Source organism: Xenopus tropicalis, chromosome 8 (assembly GCF_000004195.4).
Source record: "Xenopus tropicalis strain Nigerian chromosome 8, UCB_Xtro_10.0, whole genome shotgun sequence".
In the NCBI taxonomy this organism is placed as follows: Eukaryota; Metazoa; Chordata; class Amphibia; order Anura; family Pipidae; genus Xenopus; species Xenopus tropicalis.
The window spans coordinates 30,609,264-30,625,203 of NC_030684.2; the positions used below are offsets into that span (position 1 = coordinate 30,609,264).

The 15,940-nt window shown below is 39.3% G+C and overlaps 1 protein-coding gene across 4 annotated transcripts in view; it reads right to left on the reverse strand.

The window, feature by feature from the left end:
- rabgap1 (RAB GTPase activating protein 1) overlaps positions 1-15,940 on the reverse strand; it is a 106,645-nt gene that overhangs the window by 25,805 nt on the left and 64,900 nt on the right. For all 4 annotated transcript variants that reach the window (XM_031892026.1, XM_031892029.1, XM_031892027.1 and 1 more), the window contains 3 exons: positions 8,591-8,704; positions 5,622-5,696; positions 5,339-5,464 (listed from right to left, as the gene is read on the reverse strand). In XM_031892026.1, coding sequence (XP_031747886.1) covers positions 5,339-5,464; positions 5,622-5,696; positions 8,591-8,704 — 315 coding nt within the window. The remainder of the gene's footprint in view (positions 1-5,338; positions 5,465-5,621; positions 5,697-8,590; positions 8,705-15,940) is intronic.

The following is a 15,940-nucleotide window of genomic DNA, read 5'->3' on the forward strand; positions in this document are numbered from 1 at the left end:
ATAAAGATCTTTGCTCTTTTTTAAAGTCCCTGTGTGTGCGGCACTCTGTTCTTATATATATATATATATATATATATATATATATATATATATATATGATAGATATATATATATATATATATAGATATATATATATATAGAGAGAGAGAGAGAGAGAGAGAGCGCTGTGATTTGCCCAGCCAATTGGAAAGTGCAGTTCAGCTCCACTGTACATTACCTCACTATACAGAAAATCTACCACAGAAAGAGCCACTGCTAGTCTTTAAAAAAGGTTCTGATAACTTCCAGGATACACTAATTAAATTCAGAGCAGTTTATAATTCTGCTTCATGCAACATTTCTGAATTTATCTACAAGCTGTCCCCCCTCTCTGGAATTCCCTCCCACAAGCTATCCAACTTTCTCCCAATCACTGTGCCTTTAAACTCTATCTATTTTATTTTCTTTAATTAGGCTTATTACCATCCCTATCCTTAAAAAACCTTCATTATTTCATGGCTCAGATGAAAGACACAGTGACGTTTCAAGCCATTCCCTGGCTTTTCCGAGCTGATACAATCACTGGACTTACTTTTAAAACTCCCAAAACAGCACCATCTAATGTTCACAATTAAATATAGAACATAATCACTGAATACAATTTGGATACATAGATCAAAACAAATACCCTGGCACTTATGTGTCCATGCATCTGTCACACATAATTTATATCTGTAAAGAATCCAAAAAGGCCTCCTTTTACAGATATAACATGAATGACATAGACAGATAAGTGCTATGGGCAAATTATTATATTTGTTTCAAAAAGAGTAGTTATTTGTTTTGATCTATGTATCCAAATGGTATTCAGTGATTATGTTCTATATGTAATTGTCAACAATAGTTGGCAATGTTTTAAGGGATTTAACCAGGATACCAGGAAATCTCCCGGTGGGCCCGGGTATCAGTGGGCCCTCCTGCTCCTGACCATTTGGCCTGCTTCATGGTCATTCCCTGTTTTTAAATGGGAACAAAGAAGAGAAATAGATGGAAGAATACAGTGGTGTGAAAAACTATTTGCCCCCTTCCTGATTTCTTATTCTTTTGCATGTTTGTCACACTTAAATGTTTCTGCTCATCAAAAACCGTTAACTATTAGTCAAAGATAACATAATTGAACACAAAATGCAGTTTTTAAATGAAGGTTTACGTTATTAAGGGAGAAAAAAAACTCCAAATCTACATGGCCCTGTGTGAAAAAGTGATTGCCCCCCTTGTTAAAAAATAACTTAACTGTGGTTTATCTATTTCAATTTTCAATTTCAATATCAATTTCTGTAGTCACCCCCAGGCCTGATTACTGCCACACCTGTTTCAATCAAGAAATCACTTAAATAGGAGCTACCTGACACAGAGAAGTAGACCAAAAGCACCTCAAAAGCTAGACATCATGCCAAGATCCAAAGAAATTCAGGAACAAATGAGAACAAAAGTAATTGAGATCTATCAGTCTGGTAAAGGTTATAAAGCCATTTCTAAAGCTTTGGGACTCCAGCGAACCACAGTGAGAGCCATTATCCACAAATGGCAAAAACATGGAACAGTGGTGAACCTTCCCAGGAGTGGCCGGCCGACCAAAATTACCCCAAGAGCGCAGAGACAACTCATCCGAGAGGCCACAAAAGACCCCAGGACAACATCTAAAGAACTGCAGGCCTCACTTGCCTCAATTAAGGTCAGTGTTCACGACTCCACCATAAGAAAGAGACTGGGCAAAAACGGCCTGCATGGCAGATTTCCAAGGCGCAAACCACTTTTAAGCAAAAAGAACATTAGGCTCGTCTCAATTTTGCTAAAAAAACACCTCAATGATTGCCAAGACTTTTGAGAAAATACCTTGTGGACCGACGAGACAAAAGTTGAACTTTTTGGAAGGTTTGTGTCCCGTTACATCTGGCGTAAAAGTAACACAGCATTTCAGAAAAAGAACATCATACCAACAGTAAAATATGGTGGTGGTAGTGTGATGGTCTGGGGTTGTTTTGCTGCTTCAGGACCTGGAAGGCTTGCTGTGATAGATGGAACCATGAATTCTACTGTCTACCAAAAAATCCTGAAGGAGAATGTCCGGCCATCTGTTCGTCAACTCAAGCTGAAGCGATCTTGGGTGCTGCAGCAGGACAATGACCCAAAACACACCAGCAAATCCACCTCTGAATGGCTGAAGAAAAACAAAATGAAGACTTTGGAGTGGCCTAGTCAAAGTCCTGACCTGAATCCTATTGAGATGTTGTGGCATGGCCTTAAAAAGGCGGTTCATGCTAGAAAACCCTCAAATAAAGCTGAATTACAACAATTCTGCAAAGATGAGTGGGCCAAAATTCCTCCAGAGCGCTGTGAAAGACTCGTTGCAAGTTATCGCAAACGCTTGATTGCAGTTATTGCTGCTAAGGGTGGCCCAACCAGTTATTAGGTTCAGGGGGCAATTACTTTTTCACACAGGGCCATGTAGGTTTGGATTTTTTTTCTCCCTAAATAATAAAAACCCTCATTTAAAAACTGCATTTTGTGTTTACTTGTGTTATCTTTGACTAATAGTTAAATGTGTTTGATGATCAGAAACATTTTGTGTGACAAACATGCAAAAGAATAAGAAATCAGGAAGGGGGCAAATAGTTTTTCACACCACTGTAGATGCTGGCATGTAAATAAAAAAGACTAGGAGAATAAAGAGGTTGGGTGTCATTATGGATCCATCTACTAGTTGCAGTGGACTTGGGGTGTATTTATTAACTTTGAAGACAAACATCACCAGTGGTGTTGCCCATAGCAACTAATAAAATATTTGCTATTGTTTTCTAACTTGTAGGTGCTATGTGCAACATGATGTTGGTCTCCAGTGTTAATAAATATGTCCAGTGGTAACAATGAACTGTGAAATCAGCCAAAGCTAAAACACTGCTAACCTACTTGGTCTTAAATGATAGTAAGATTTTTGGAGCATCTTCAATCACCCCTCCAATAGATGTTATTTAACATTTCTGTTATTTTCTAGCAAAAGCCGTTACCTCAGTGCCCACATAACATGTACTCCACATTTCCCTATTGATGAATGAGGCCCAGCTCCCTTATAACATGCTTTACCCGGTGAGGCTGTGAATACAACATAGAGGACAAACCTACTTTTTCACCTTAGCACCCGAAGCATGCAACTGGCTTGACAGACTAGGTCCCCTTCAACCTAGACCCCAGAGGAACAGGCAACCACCATCACCAGCCCTCGCCTAAAGGTGTAAAGAGGCATGTGGGACTATCACCTCCAATGTGCCCAAGTGGAACCAGACATTCTCAACGACACTAACAGAAGATGTGCAAGTCACCAATCTTTAGACAATAGACAAACCCAACTTTCTTTGTGCGAGGGAACCCCTACTTTTATCCTCTGTTATCAGACATACCCCTTGTCAGATCCTCTACCTAAACAGTTTCACACCCTAATAGCCATCGAATGGGCAATGGCTACCCACGCATAAGAGGGTTAGAAGTTACTGGCAGGCCATATACACTTACTGGGGACACATGCACAGTGCTGGAGTTTTGAAGGCCGATTTTGACTTAGCATTCCACAGTATAATCTTGTTTTACGCTGATGAGCTCAATGTTTTTCTAAGTGGAACTACCACACCGTTTAACAACATTACAGTTATGGGTCAAAAGCCCACTCAAGTTTGAGGGGTGGGTACGATGGGATGGCTTGTTAAGGGCTGTTTATCTTGTTTATTTCTTTTTTTGTCCTACTTCTGTGTATATGGTACATTAACTCTCACTTAGTGCGGGAAATCTAAACACTTCCTTTATGCCTACATATCTACTGTACTTTACATATGACTTCTTATAGTGCTGGAACATACGGGCACTCAATTGTAAAATCAAACACAGTCTACTTAAGTAGCACCCCCACTATCTTGCTCCTACGGGAGACCCACCTAGTGGGCCAAACAGTTCTTCCCCTAAGAAACTCTTGGGTGAGGTGGGCCTTCCATGTCTCATTTTTAACTCACTATAGAGGAATGTCATTTTAGTCATGAAAAAATCAAATTAGTGACAGACTGCGATAAAGTTGTGTCTGTGTTTAATTTTTGCTGCTGATTGGCAGGCCTCCTACAGAGCAATGTTATGAGAGCTGCAGACTCTTGTGCACAGCCTGGGTAAGTAGTCAAAGTTTCTTCATGCACCTGTAGCCATTACTTCAGCCCAAGTGCAGGCACATGTAGCAGATTTTGCTGTGGGACTGCATACTTAGCAGTTCTGCGCTGAAATCCTTATGTGATACTACCCTATGGTTTTGTATCTGTAAGTCACAACAAAAGCACCAAAGGATCTGTAAAACATCTAATTATTTTGTACCATTTTGTTTTCTCAATAACTCAGTAAGAAGCTTTATTCATAACAAAAGAACAAGAGTCCCAGAATATCAAACACTTAACAGGAGAATGATCATATTTCTTGAACGTTGCTTTATGCATTTTAGGCTCTGAATTGTACGATCCGTACAATATCACAGGAACATATTATAAGAGCACTTTGTAGTTGATTCAGATTTAGCAGGAGCAGCATAACAAGGGGCCCTTGTACTTAAATTCCCAAAGACTCATATCATACCTGTACAAATGTATGACTTCATGCACCTATGTACTATCCGGGGGGCAGGGGTAGTTGTATTGAGACAGTCTGTCCAATGACGCCAGATCTGTATATATTTAAGCATTTGCCCTTTTCTGTCGAGTATAGTCCTTTCCAAATCTGCCATTTCATCCATGGCTTTGTACCATTTCTGTAATGTACTGGTAAGTAGCCTCCTGGCTTGAAATAGGGCTTTGGCAATGAATTGTTTGGTATGCAGGTCTATGGAGTCATTCAAGTCAATTGTCAATAAGCAGTTTCTGGCATCCCCATTCCCCCCACCCCAGGATAGTTGTTTTTAACCATAGAGTAATATCTTTCCAGTATTGCTGCAAGCTGGTGCATCCCCACAAAATGTGCAGTATTGTGGCTACTTCTTTGCCACACCTGAGGCATTGTGGGGAGGGGAGAACTTTAATGGCATATAGTGTAGAAGGCTATATGTAGCTAAAGTAGCCCGTGTCTATAGTAATTAGGGCCCACTCCCATTGCTCATCATTTTGTACCATTTTAGAATAAATATTAAAGGGTCCCGGGGAAGAGTTGGGATATTGCTTTGTACTTTTTTTTATAAAGATCATAAAGAGACATAATCAAAAGTGCATTTATAAACGGGACAGAAGTTAAGTGGACCCCATCTCTCCACTTAGGTTATTTTATTTTTCTGGCTTTTTACCTGCATCAGGCGCTCAAGCTGGTAAAATTTGCAATGCAGATCTTCAAAATTCTGTTTGAAAAGTTCCCTTAGACCATAGTCGAACATAATTTTAACCAGGACACTGAATGCTTGTTCTTCGGGCATCTATAGAAGTAAACACAAAATTTGTGGTAATTTTGGTCAACAGGATTAGTATTTTTACAAATATACACTCTTCTAGATTACAATAGTATTTTTACAAATATCATACACAATATACACTATCTAAAAAAAAGGGGGGGGGTAAAAGACAGGAACTTACATGCAGCAGGAGAACAGCAGCAAGAAAAGACTGTCCTTGGCAATAACCAATCTCTTCATCATACACAGAATAGGCCTGTGGAGAAGAAATTACATGAATTTTAGTTAAGACAAATTATTAGAAGCTAAACTTACCATTTAAAATTTTATTCTTGAACCAACAAATGAATTTATTTTTAGTTGTAATATTGGTGTGTAGGCGCCATCTCACTGCATTGTGCCTGAGTCTGAGCTCTCAGAAGGAGCCAGCGCTACACATTAGAACTGCTTTCATGTAACCTATTGTTTCTCCTACTCCATATAACTGGAGGAGTCCCAAGCCAGACTTGGATTTCTTACTATTGAGTGCTATTCTGATACCTACTGGGAGCTGCTATCTTGCTACCTTCCCATTCTGCTGATCGGCTGCTGGGCGGGGGGGGATATCACTCCAAATTGCAGCGCAGCAGTAAAGTGTGACTGAGGTTTATCAGGGCACAGCTCACATGGCTGTGGCACTCTGGGAAATTAAAAATATGGCTAGCCCCATGTGAAATTTCATAATTTAATATACAAAAAATCTGTTTGTGCTTTGGAAAAATGGATTTCAATGTAGGAATCTGCTGGAGAAGCTCTATTAACTGATGGGTTTGGAAAAAAACATGTTTTCCCGTGACAGTATTCCTTTAAATAAGTGAAAATCAACAAAGAGAAAAACATTTAATCTGTTTTTCCATTAACAAGAATTAAATCAATTATTCAGAAAGCTCTGAAAATTACAGCATTTTTTTAAAGGAGAAGGAAAGGCTAAGTCACTTGGGGGTGCCAAAATGTTAGGCACCCCCAAGTGACTTTAATCGCTTACCTCGTACCCTGAGCTGGTGCCCCTGTTAGGAGAAAACCGCACCTGGGGTAGCTATGAGCATGGTCTCCTCTTCCTGCTTCACGCTTGCGCATTAGAGTGAAAAGCTGAACTTAAACAACAAAGTCGGCTTTTCACTCTAATGCGCATGCGCCGGCCTAGGGATTTTGAAGCAGAAGAAACGAGGAACAAGGAAGCGCTCACTGTGGGTACACTTGGGGGTGCCTAGCATTTTGGCACCCCTAAGTGACTTAGCCTTTCCTTCTCCTTTAAAGCATTCAAATTAGCTGGAACTTGCAAAAAAGTCAGGCAAGCTAAAATAGAGATGAAAAGGAGTTGCTTGCAGCTATGAGTAAAATAAATCTAAAATTATTATTTAATTATGAAGCAAGAAGGGGTTGGAGCTGTATTATAACACAGGGTCAGTTGGAAAGCAGTCAGAAAACAGCAGAAATTCTGAACTCTGCTGAATTTCTTATCTGTCCACACAGCTGTGGAACCAGCTTCCTTTTAAATATACCCAACTATTGTACTGATGTATGGGTCACTCAGGAGGAAATTCAAAATGTAATGGGATTAAATAAGCTTAGCTCTGTGATTGCCAAACCTCTTCACATAATTTTTTCAAGATTCATTGAGGTCTGGCATGGTGCTGAGAGACTGGCAAATTGCTAATGTGGTGCCGTTATTCAAAAATTGATCCCGTTTTCAGCCTGAAAACTATAGGCCTGTTAGTCTGACATCAGTGATAGGAAAGCTTTTGGAAGGGGTAATAAGGGATAGGGTACTAGAATACATTGCAACTCACAATACTATTAGTTTGTGCCAGCATGGTTTTATGTGTAACTGATCTTGCCAGACTAATTTAGTCGCCTTTGATGAGGAGGTGAGCAGGAACATTGATACTGGGATGGCAGTGGATGTCATCTACTTGGACTTTGCTGAAGCATTTTATACAGTACAGCATAGAAAAATAATGATAAAATTGGGGAATATTGGCCTGAAACATAAAATCTGTAATTGGATAGAGAACTGGCTGAAGGACAGATTACAAAGAGTGGTGGTAAATGGAACATTTTCTAATTGGGCCAGTGTGGTTAGTGAAGTACCGCAGGGGTCAGTCCTTGGTCCTTTGCTTTTTAACTTGTTTATTAATGACCTGGAGGTGGGCATAGACAGTACCGTTTCTATTTTTGCTGATGACACTAAATTGTGCAAAACTATAAGTTCCATGCAGGATGCTGCCGCTTTGCAGAGCGATTTGACAAATTGGAAAACTGGGCAGCAAACTGGAAAATGAGGTTCAATGTTGACAAGTGTAAAGTTATGCACTTTGGTAGAAATAATGTGAGTTAAACACTAAATGGTAGTGGGGTTGTTTAGAGTAATTTTAAAGATAAATAATAAATAAACATTTTTTTTCCTAAGCCATTTTGTGCATTAAGCTTAAGAAATGCCCTCCCCTTTAAACAAAACAGGGATTGTTAGTCCATATATTGCAATATACTTTAATTGGCCAACTAAGTTAACGTCCTCCCCAGTCTGGCCAGTCCTACACTCACTTTCATCTGATTGTGACCTTTGATGTAGTTGGCAAGTTTGTATACTAGAGGCTAGAGTGAGACTATGAGAATATTATCACTGCAAATAAACATTAAACACAAACACTATAATACATAAATTGTTTAGAACAGTGATCCCCAACCAGTGGCTCAGAAGCAACATGTTGCTCCCCAACCCCTTGGCTGTTGCTCCCAGTGGCCTCAAAGCAGGGGATTATTTTTGAATTCCTGACTTGGGGCAAGTTTTGTTGCATAAAAACCAGGTGTACTGCCAAACAGAGCCTCATAGGGGCTACCAAATAGCCAATCACAACCCCTATTTGGTACCCCAGGGTACATTTTTCATGCTTGTGTTGCTCCCCAACTCTTTTTACATTTAAATGTGGCCCACAGGTAAAAAAGGTTGGGGATGCCTGGTTAAGAAGAATCAAAATCACAGTGCTGAATCTGACGTTAGGACAAAGACACATCCATCAAGTCCAACCTTCTTATTCAAGGAGCCAGTTTTCCAGTTTTGCCAAGTTTGATATTTTTCTGTATGTTATTCTTATAAAATAAGAGCAGTACCTTACATATCTTGTATAGGGAATCCTGCCCATCACCCCCTGTGTCTTTGAAGTAATCATGAGCTGGAAAAGTTCTATTGATATCCCGTGTTATAGCACTGTCTTGTGGGGACTCCTGGAAACAAAGAAAATATATGGCATAGTGAATAAACAATTACTCCATTTACTATTATTATATAGAATCAATTACAATTATAATAGAATCCTATACACAATACCTCTACTCTTGTAGAGTGTCAAAAATTCCAACACATCATTAATACATTTATTCAAAAAAATGTTAAATATTTTTACTATTATTTTATTCTTCCACATAACAGGCTACATAATTACATAGTAATTAAGTAATAAAAAAAAAAAAAAAGTCCATCTAGTTCAGCTTTTTTTTTGGTCCAAATGAAAACTGCTAGTAAAAGTGAAAAGAACCTGAAGCCGCTCCAGTTTGCCTCAGAGGAGCTAAAAAAATTCCTTCCAGACTCCAAGATGGCAATTGGACCAGTCAGCTTATTGCAGTAATTCAATATTTTTTCTTTTCTTTGCTAAAAAGGAATCCAACCCTTTCCTGAAACTATCGAACGCATCTCCCATTACAAACACTTCAGATAGAGAATTCCACAATTTCCATTTTTTTACCTTTTGGAAATTTAAAATAAAAAGCATTTTTCTACTCTCAGGACAAACAAACAATGTTGCTTATATATTAACATTTAGTTTTCTTAAACACCTCTCCACTGTCAACAACCCAACCTTAGCCAGCCCTTCTCAGACCTGACATTTTCCATACCCATTATCATCTTGTTGCTCTTCTCAGAACATTCTCTAATTCTTTAATATCCCTTTTGAGCACTGGAGATCAAAACTGCACTGAACCTTTACATCAGTGGTTCTAAACCTTTCTAATGCCCTGACCCTTTAATACAGTTCCTCATGTTGTGGTGACCCCCAAACCATAAAATTATTCCCAAGACCATCGGAAATATGTGTTTTCCGGTGGTCTTAGGGGATCCCTGTGAAAGGGTTGTTCAACCCCCAAAGGGGTCCCGCCGCACAGGTTGAGAACCGCTGCTCTACAACATAATCGTGAGTCACTGGTATGTTGTAAAAGGGAAGACTAACCCACCCCTTCTATGAAACTATACAACTTTTAATACAGGACAATCCTTGCTGCCCTTCTTATTTATTAACTAGCAAGGTTCGTGAATTATACTGTCCAGAAGAACCCATAGGAACCATTTTAAACAGCAACCCTTTCTGCGTTTTTAAATGAGATATTATTGTGACTATTACCCAGGTGTTTAAAGTAACTGAATATTTGCTATATTGTTAGACATTATTAGATCTAGTATAGCAACATTTTGGTTGGGTCCTCAACAGTCTATGACATGAGATTGTCATGTAGCAAGTATACTGTACTGTAATAGCATTAGCAATACTGGGAACTGCTCTGAAAGGGAAGGAAAGGTAAAAACTAAGTAAGCTTTATCAGAAAGTAAATACAACAATAAACACACACAGTAATGATGCTCTGTCCTCTGTCAAAACAAACACAGCATTTCTTTCCTTCTATTTTGAACACATAGTTCTCTGTATTAGACTTCCATCTCTCAGCTCAAATCTCCAGGGCAGGGCTTGAGCCTGCTCAGTTTTCGTTAACAGAGAGCTTTTAGAGTTGTTCACTCAGGTATGGTAAAGCTATCTACAGAATTAATGTAGTGTCCTACTTTTTCTACCTATCTATTGGGAGTAAACTGCCTTAGTAGCTTTCCTTATCTATAAAAAGGAAAATTAAAGTCAAATTAGGTTTAAAATCTTGAAGGTGGTGAAAGCTCAGGAAACTCCTCCAGGTGGGGTGATCCTGTAGTCTGTATCATAGAAATGGAAAAGGTAGTTTTTGATCAGAGCTAACTTTGGTTAGGGGAGGGGAGAAGGGTACAGGACAACGATCTGCATTCTCAACTGCAATTCTTTTTGAAAGAAGTAATCCCAAAGAACTCTCATTTCATTATTTGGGTGAGTTTGTCTGTATATACCAGTTCCTATGGTACAGAAAGAGACTTTGCTTTGCTTGATTGTTTTAACAGCACTAAGCATAGATCATCTGCAGGTTAAAGTAGGAGTTGCAAATGTAGATTCACATGCGTCACCATAACAATATGATTGTTGAGAGGTGAAACGTTAACAGCACTAAACCGTAGTCCATCTTTGAAGAGGCACAGGCTGCTTTATTCCCCTTGGATACACAGGTCAGTGACATGAGGGCTGTGCATGGCCAGATTTGGACACTTTAGCCAATTTTTATTACACTGCCCATAATTCGGACATGTATGGTACCTTGGGGAGGTGGCTCACTAAAGCCAAAAAGTGAGAGAATCCATGGATCTTTATCACTTCATCTCAGATCCGCTACAACAGACCTGACCTTTAGTACTAGAAAAATAAAACACACAAGACTCTATATGGATGGATAAAATGGGATATGTTTTCTTTAACTTTAATTCTTTATTAAGGATTTGTTACTTTATTAGGACAAACACACATCATAGTATGTAGGTTATATTAAATAAAGTAATAACAATTATAATCCTTAATCTGAAAGTAACTTCAAATGCTTTCGGTCAAGTTATCCGTTATCCATCCCGTCCATCTGCTGAGTGTATTAAGTAGGGTGAAGGTAGAACAGTCATAAATTTCTTAAAGGGAGATGCTGCAGGGGCTCTCCAATCTGGTCTTTGGCCTGAGCCCACTAGTGCCCCCTATATATTAATTTACATTCAAATAAAGGGGTGGATCACCTCTTAAAGAGAAGGAAGGGTGCAATCACTCAGGGTTGCCAAATGTTAGCCCCCCCCCCCAGTCATTGTAATCACTTACCCCATACACCAGGCCAGTGATCAGGAAAGAAGATCTCTCACGTTTAGCCCAGGCCGTGAAGGTTCTGCGTATCAGGTAAGTGATTACAAACACTGGGGTGTGTGTAACATTAGGTACCCCCCAGTTGGTTTGCAATAAGTTATAGAATATTATATTCCTAGCACCTTTGCAATTGGTCTTCATCAGTTATTTCTTAGAGTCTTTGAATTATTTGCCTCTCTCTTTTGCATCTTTCCACATTTCAAATGGAGGGTCACCGGTGTGTGAGGCTACAATTTATTGCTATTGGTTCAGACCCTCTCCTATTCATATTCCAGGCTCTCTTTAAAATCGCTGCAAGCATACTAAGATAAGCAAGACCATAGCTGCAACAACCAGATGGCTGTTAAAATACCAAGCTGCTGAACAAAAAACTAAATATCAGAAAAACCACAAAAATCAAAACAATTGCAAATTGTCTCAAAATATCAAAATGCCATACTAAAGGTTAACAACCCCTTTAAAATGTCTGAAAACCAAATCTACATGTTCAAAAAAATATCATTTTTTACACAGCCCTTTAGAAAAGCCCAACTCATTCATTAGCATGCCACTCTCCAGCTGGTGTCCATATTATACAAGGAGCAAGGTAGCGCTTAATTAGTCAGAAGGAATTTCTCCCCTATTAATAATGATGCGTCTTTAATTTGCATTCCCTTGAAGAGATAATGTAAAGAGAGTGGGCAGAATGTACTTTAAACCCTATTTATATAAATGCCCATGAATAGACGTCTTGCCTTTGTAAGTACTTTCCAAAAGACTTCAATAAAATATAACCATTATTTATGACTAAATAAAATCTAAATGTATTCATATATTAAAACACAATAAAACTTGCCTGGCCAGTTTCCCAATTTATAATAAGAAAAACATTTGTCTGGTTGTGTGTTCTTCAGACTCCTGCAATGGCCCTGCATATCTTGAGGCCCCACCTCTGGTGCAATCTCATATTACAGGTATAGCATTTGTTCTCTAGAACCCATTATCCAGAAAGTTCTGAATTAAGGGAAGGTCATCTCCCATAAACTCCATTTTAATCAAATAGTTCACAATTTTAAGATGGATTTCCCTTTTATCTGCAATTATAAAACAGTACAGGTATAGGGCCTGTTATCCAGAATGCTTGGGACCTGGGGTTTTCCGGATAAGGGGTCTTTCCGTAATCTGGATCTCCATAACTGAAGTCTGCTATAAATCATTTAAATATTGAATAAACTCAATAGGCTTGTTTTACCTCCAATAAGGATTCATAATATCTTAGTTGGGATCAAGTACAAGGTACTGTTTTATTATTACAGAGAAAAGGGAACCATTTAACCATTAAATAAACCCAATAGGGCTGTTCTGCCCCCAATAAGGGGTACTTATATCTTAGTTGGGATCAAGTACAGGTACTGTTTTATTATTACAGAGAAAAGGGGATCATTTAACCATGAAATAAACCCAATAGGGCTGTTCTGCCCCCAATAAGGGGTAATTATATCTTAGTTGGGATCAAGTACAAGTACTGTTTTATTATTACAGAGAAAAGGGGATCATTTAACCATTAAATAAACCCAATAGGGCTGTTCTGCCCCCAATAAGGGGTAATTATATCTTAGTTGGGATCAAGTACAGGTACTGTTTTATTATTACAGAGAAAAAGGAAATCATTTTTAAAAATTAGAATTATTTGCTTATAATGGAGTCTATGGGAGATGGCCTTTCCATAATTCAGAACTTTCTGGATAACGGGTTTCCGGATAAGGGGTCCCATATCATGTATTTGATCCCAACTAAGATATAATTACCCCTTATTGGAGGCAAAACAGTCCTATTGGGTTTATATAATGCTTAAATGATTCTTAGAAGACAAGGTATGGCGATCCAAATTATGGAAAAACCCCAGGTCCTGAGCATTCTGGATAACAGGTCCCATAACTGTCCCACGATATCATTACTTTGGGCAGGGCCGGAACTATGGGTAGGCAGAAGAGGCACCTGCGTAGGGCTCAACGATGGGGAGGTGCTAAGTAGGTACCTCTTCTGCCTACCCCTACTCTGCGGACTCTTGCTCCTGGAGCCTCAAACTTTGTGTTCCATCACCCCCCCCACACCATACAACGATCTTGCATATGCATGCACACCTGAGCGGTATGGGAGGGGGGTAGGAGGTGTGGTGGCTGACGAGGTTGCCTAGGATGCCCGGTCGGCTTGGCTGCCTCTGAATTTGGGAATGGCATGCAGGGTGCTGAAGTTCCTCACTCATCTGTTTGCCCCAAATGCCCACCTACTTTCTCTGTACAATGCTGTGAAATAAGTTCTATGCCTATCTACAGCACCGACTAATTAATCCTCCCTCCAGTTTGTTTCCACTTTCCTGCTTTAACTGGGAATTTGAGGAAATGAAAACGCAAAATGTATAATATCAGAGATCTGTAATTTAAACTGCAGTTGATAAATGTCAGATTTGCCTTATGTGCATCCAGGATTGCAAGAAAGCATTGTTTGGGAGCTCTTGCATGTGGTTCCTTCTGTTGGAATAAATCTTAAGGAAGCGATAGCAGCACTAAATATATTCCAACAAAGAGAATGTTTTCATAAGCCTGGCCCGAGCATGAGCTATGCCATGGGCACTAGAAAACCTTGTCCTATTTTTATACCTTTCTGTGAGAACTGGCTCCAAGGACAATTTCTCATGCTTGACGGGTAGTGGGAACTGAAGGAAACCCGCTCAGAGCACACACCCAATATACAAACCACCAGTCAGAATGGTAGGAAAAAAGGGAGAGCAATAAACAGGAGCTTGGAGAAGACATGAGAAGTCAGACCCCCTGTTACACGCTTCATTTCCCAGTAACAAATTTATTTCATTTAAAATAAACATGATATTGCATGATCTGGAGGCAAAAAAAAAAAAAAACAGATATCTGCCTTAGTGATCTGAAAGATACAATTTATATTTAACTAGAAAAGAGCTGGAAGCTGTTGGTGAACTAGCACACAACCTGCTTCTTCATGTGTGGCTGCTGAGAGATGTAGTTCAGGAACAGCTAGAGAAAAGTCTATTTCTAGATCTGTTGCCAAGCAAAATATGCATTACTTTGCCTTCCCAAGAACAATGCTCCCTTATTAACACTAAAAATGAAATTCCCTATTATCATTTATTTATATAGCAACAAAGTTAGATGGCGCTTTACATTCATTTATAGCTAAGAGGGTTCAAAATATTTGTACATACACCGCATCTACACTGAAAACTGATACTACGTAAAGCTTTAAACCAACAGAACCCATATATATGGTAAAGAGATACATATACATATCAGAATGTATTTCTCAACAAAAGACACTGTGGTTGTCACCTCAGTTCTAATACAGGTGTGGGGATCTTATCCAGAAAACCAGCAACCGCGGGAAGGCCCTCTTCCATTGTATGTATGTATGTATAACTTTATTTATAAAGCGCCACAAGGGTACGCAGCGCTGTGCAATCTTACAGAATACAAAATTACACACAGGAAGGACAAGTGATATAATAAATAAATACAATAAATATATATATAAATATATATATAAGTGCCACGTGGTTTGAGACACAGTAGGAAGAAGGTCCCTGCCCCGTAGAGCTTACAATCTGAGTGGCTGGGTAACATACAGGCACAAACTGGAAGGTAAGAGTGCACCAGGTATGGGCATTTGCCCTTAAGTGCAGGACTAGGCAAAATAATGTGTTAGTGCTCCAGAAGGTAACAGCTGAGTTTTATCTTAAAGAGAGTGGGTGAGTGTTCCCTACAGAGGGATTCAGGGATAGAGTTCCAGAGGTAAGGAGCAGCGAGATAGAAAGGTTTAAGACATTGACACCAGTAATTTCCATAGGAACACAACTGACCCACCAATGAAAAGAGTTTTTAGCACATTATAAAAGTTTACTTTTTTTTTTTTATAAACTACTATGCAGTAGTGCCTCTCAGTAAGATCATTGGGCCCCTAAAACACAGTTTTGGTGCTGCACACTTGTGTTCATAGTTTCAGCTGGTGGCGCTGTGGGCTACTATTACAAATTTAATGTCCATGTACTTGCCAGTAATTTTGTAATACCCTTTCCTTGACCCGCTCCACTGCCCGATCAACTCTTTTAAGCGCTCAGTCCCTGTTCTCTGAGAAGGAACCTCTTCCACCCACCCCATTTTGATACCCTGTGACACCAGCGCCCACCCCCATTGGCAACAGTGAAATAGATTGCCAAGTTTTTCCTTGGACAGTTGCTCCTGTTAGCCTGTGGAAAAAAAATCCTACTACAGGTATAATGTGACAGGTATACTACAGTAGTAAACTACTACAGGTATAATGTGATCCATTATCCGGAAACCCGATATCCAGAAAGCACCAAATTATGGAAAGCCTGTCTCCCATAGACTCCATTTTAATCAAATAATTCAGATTTTTAACATTGATTTCC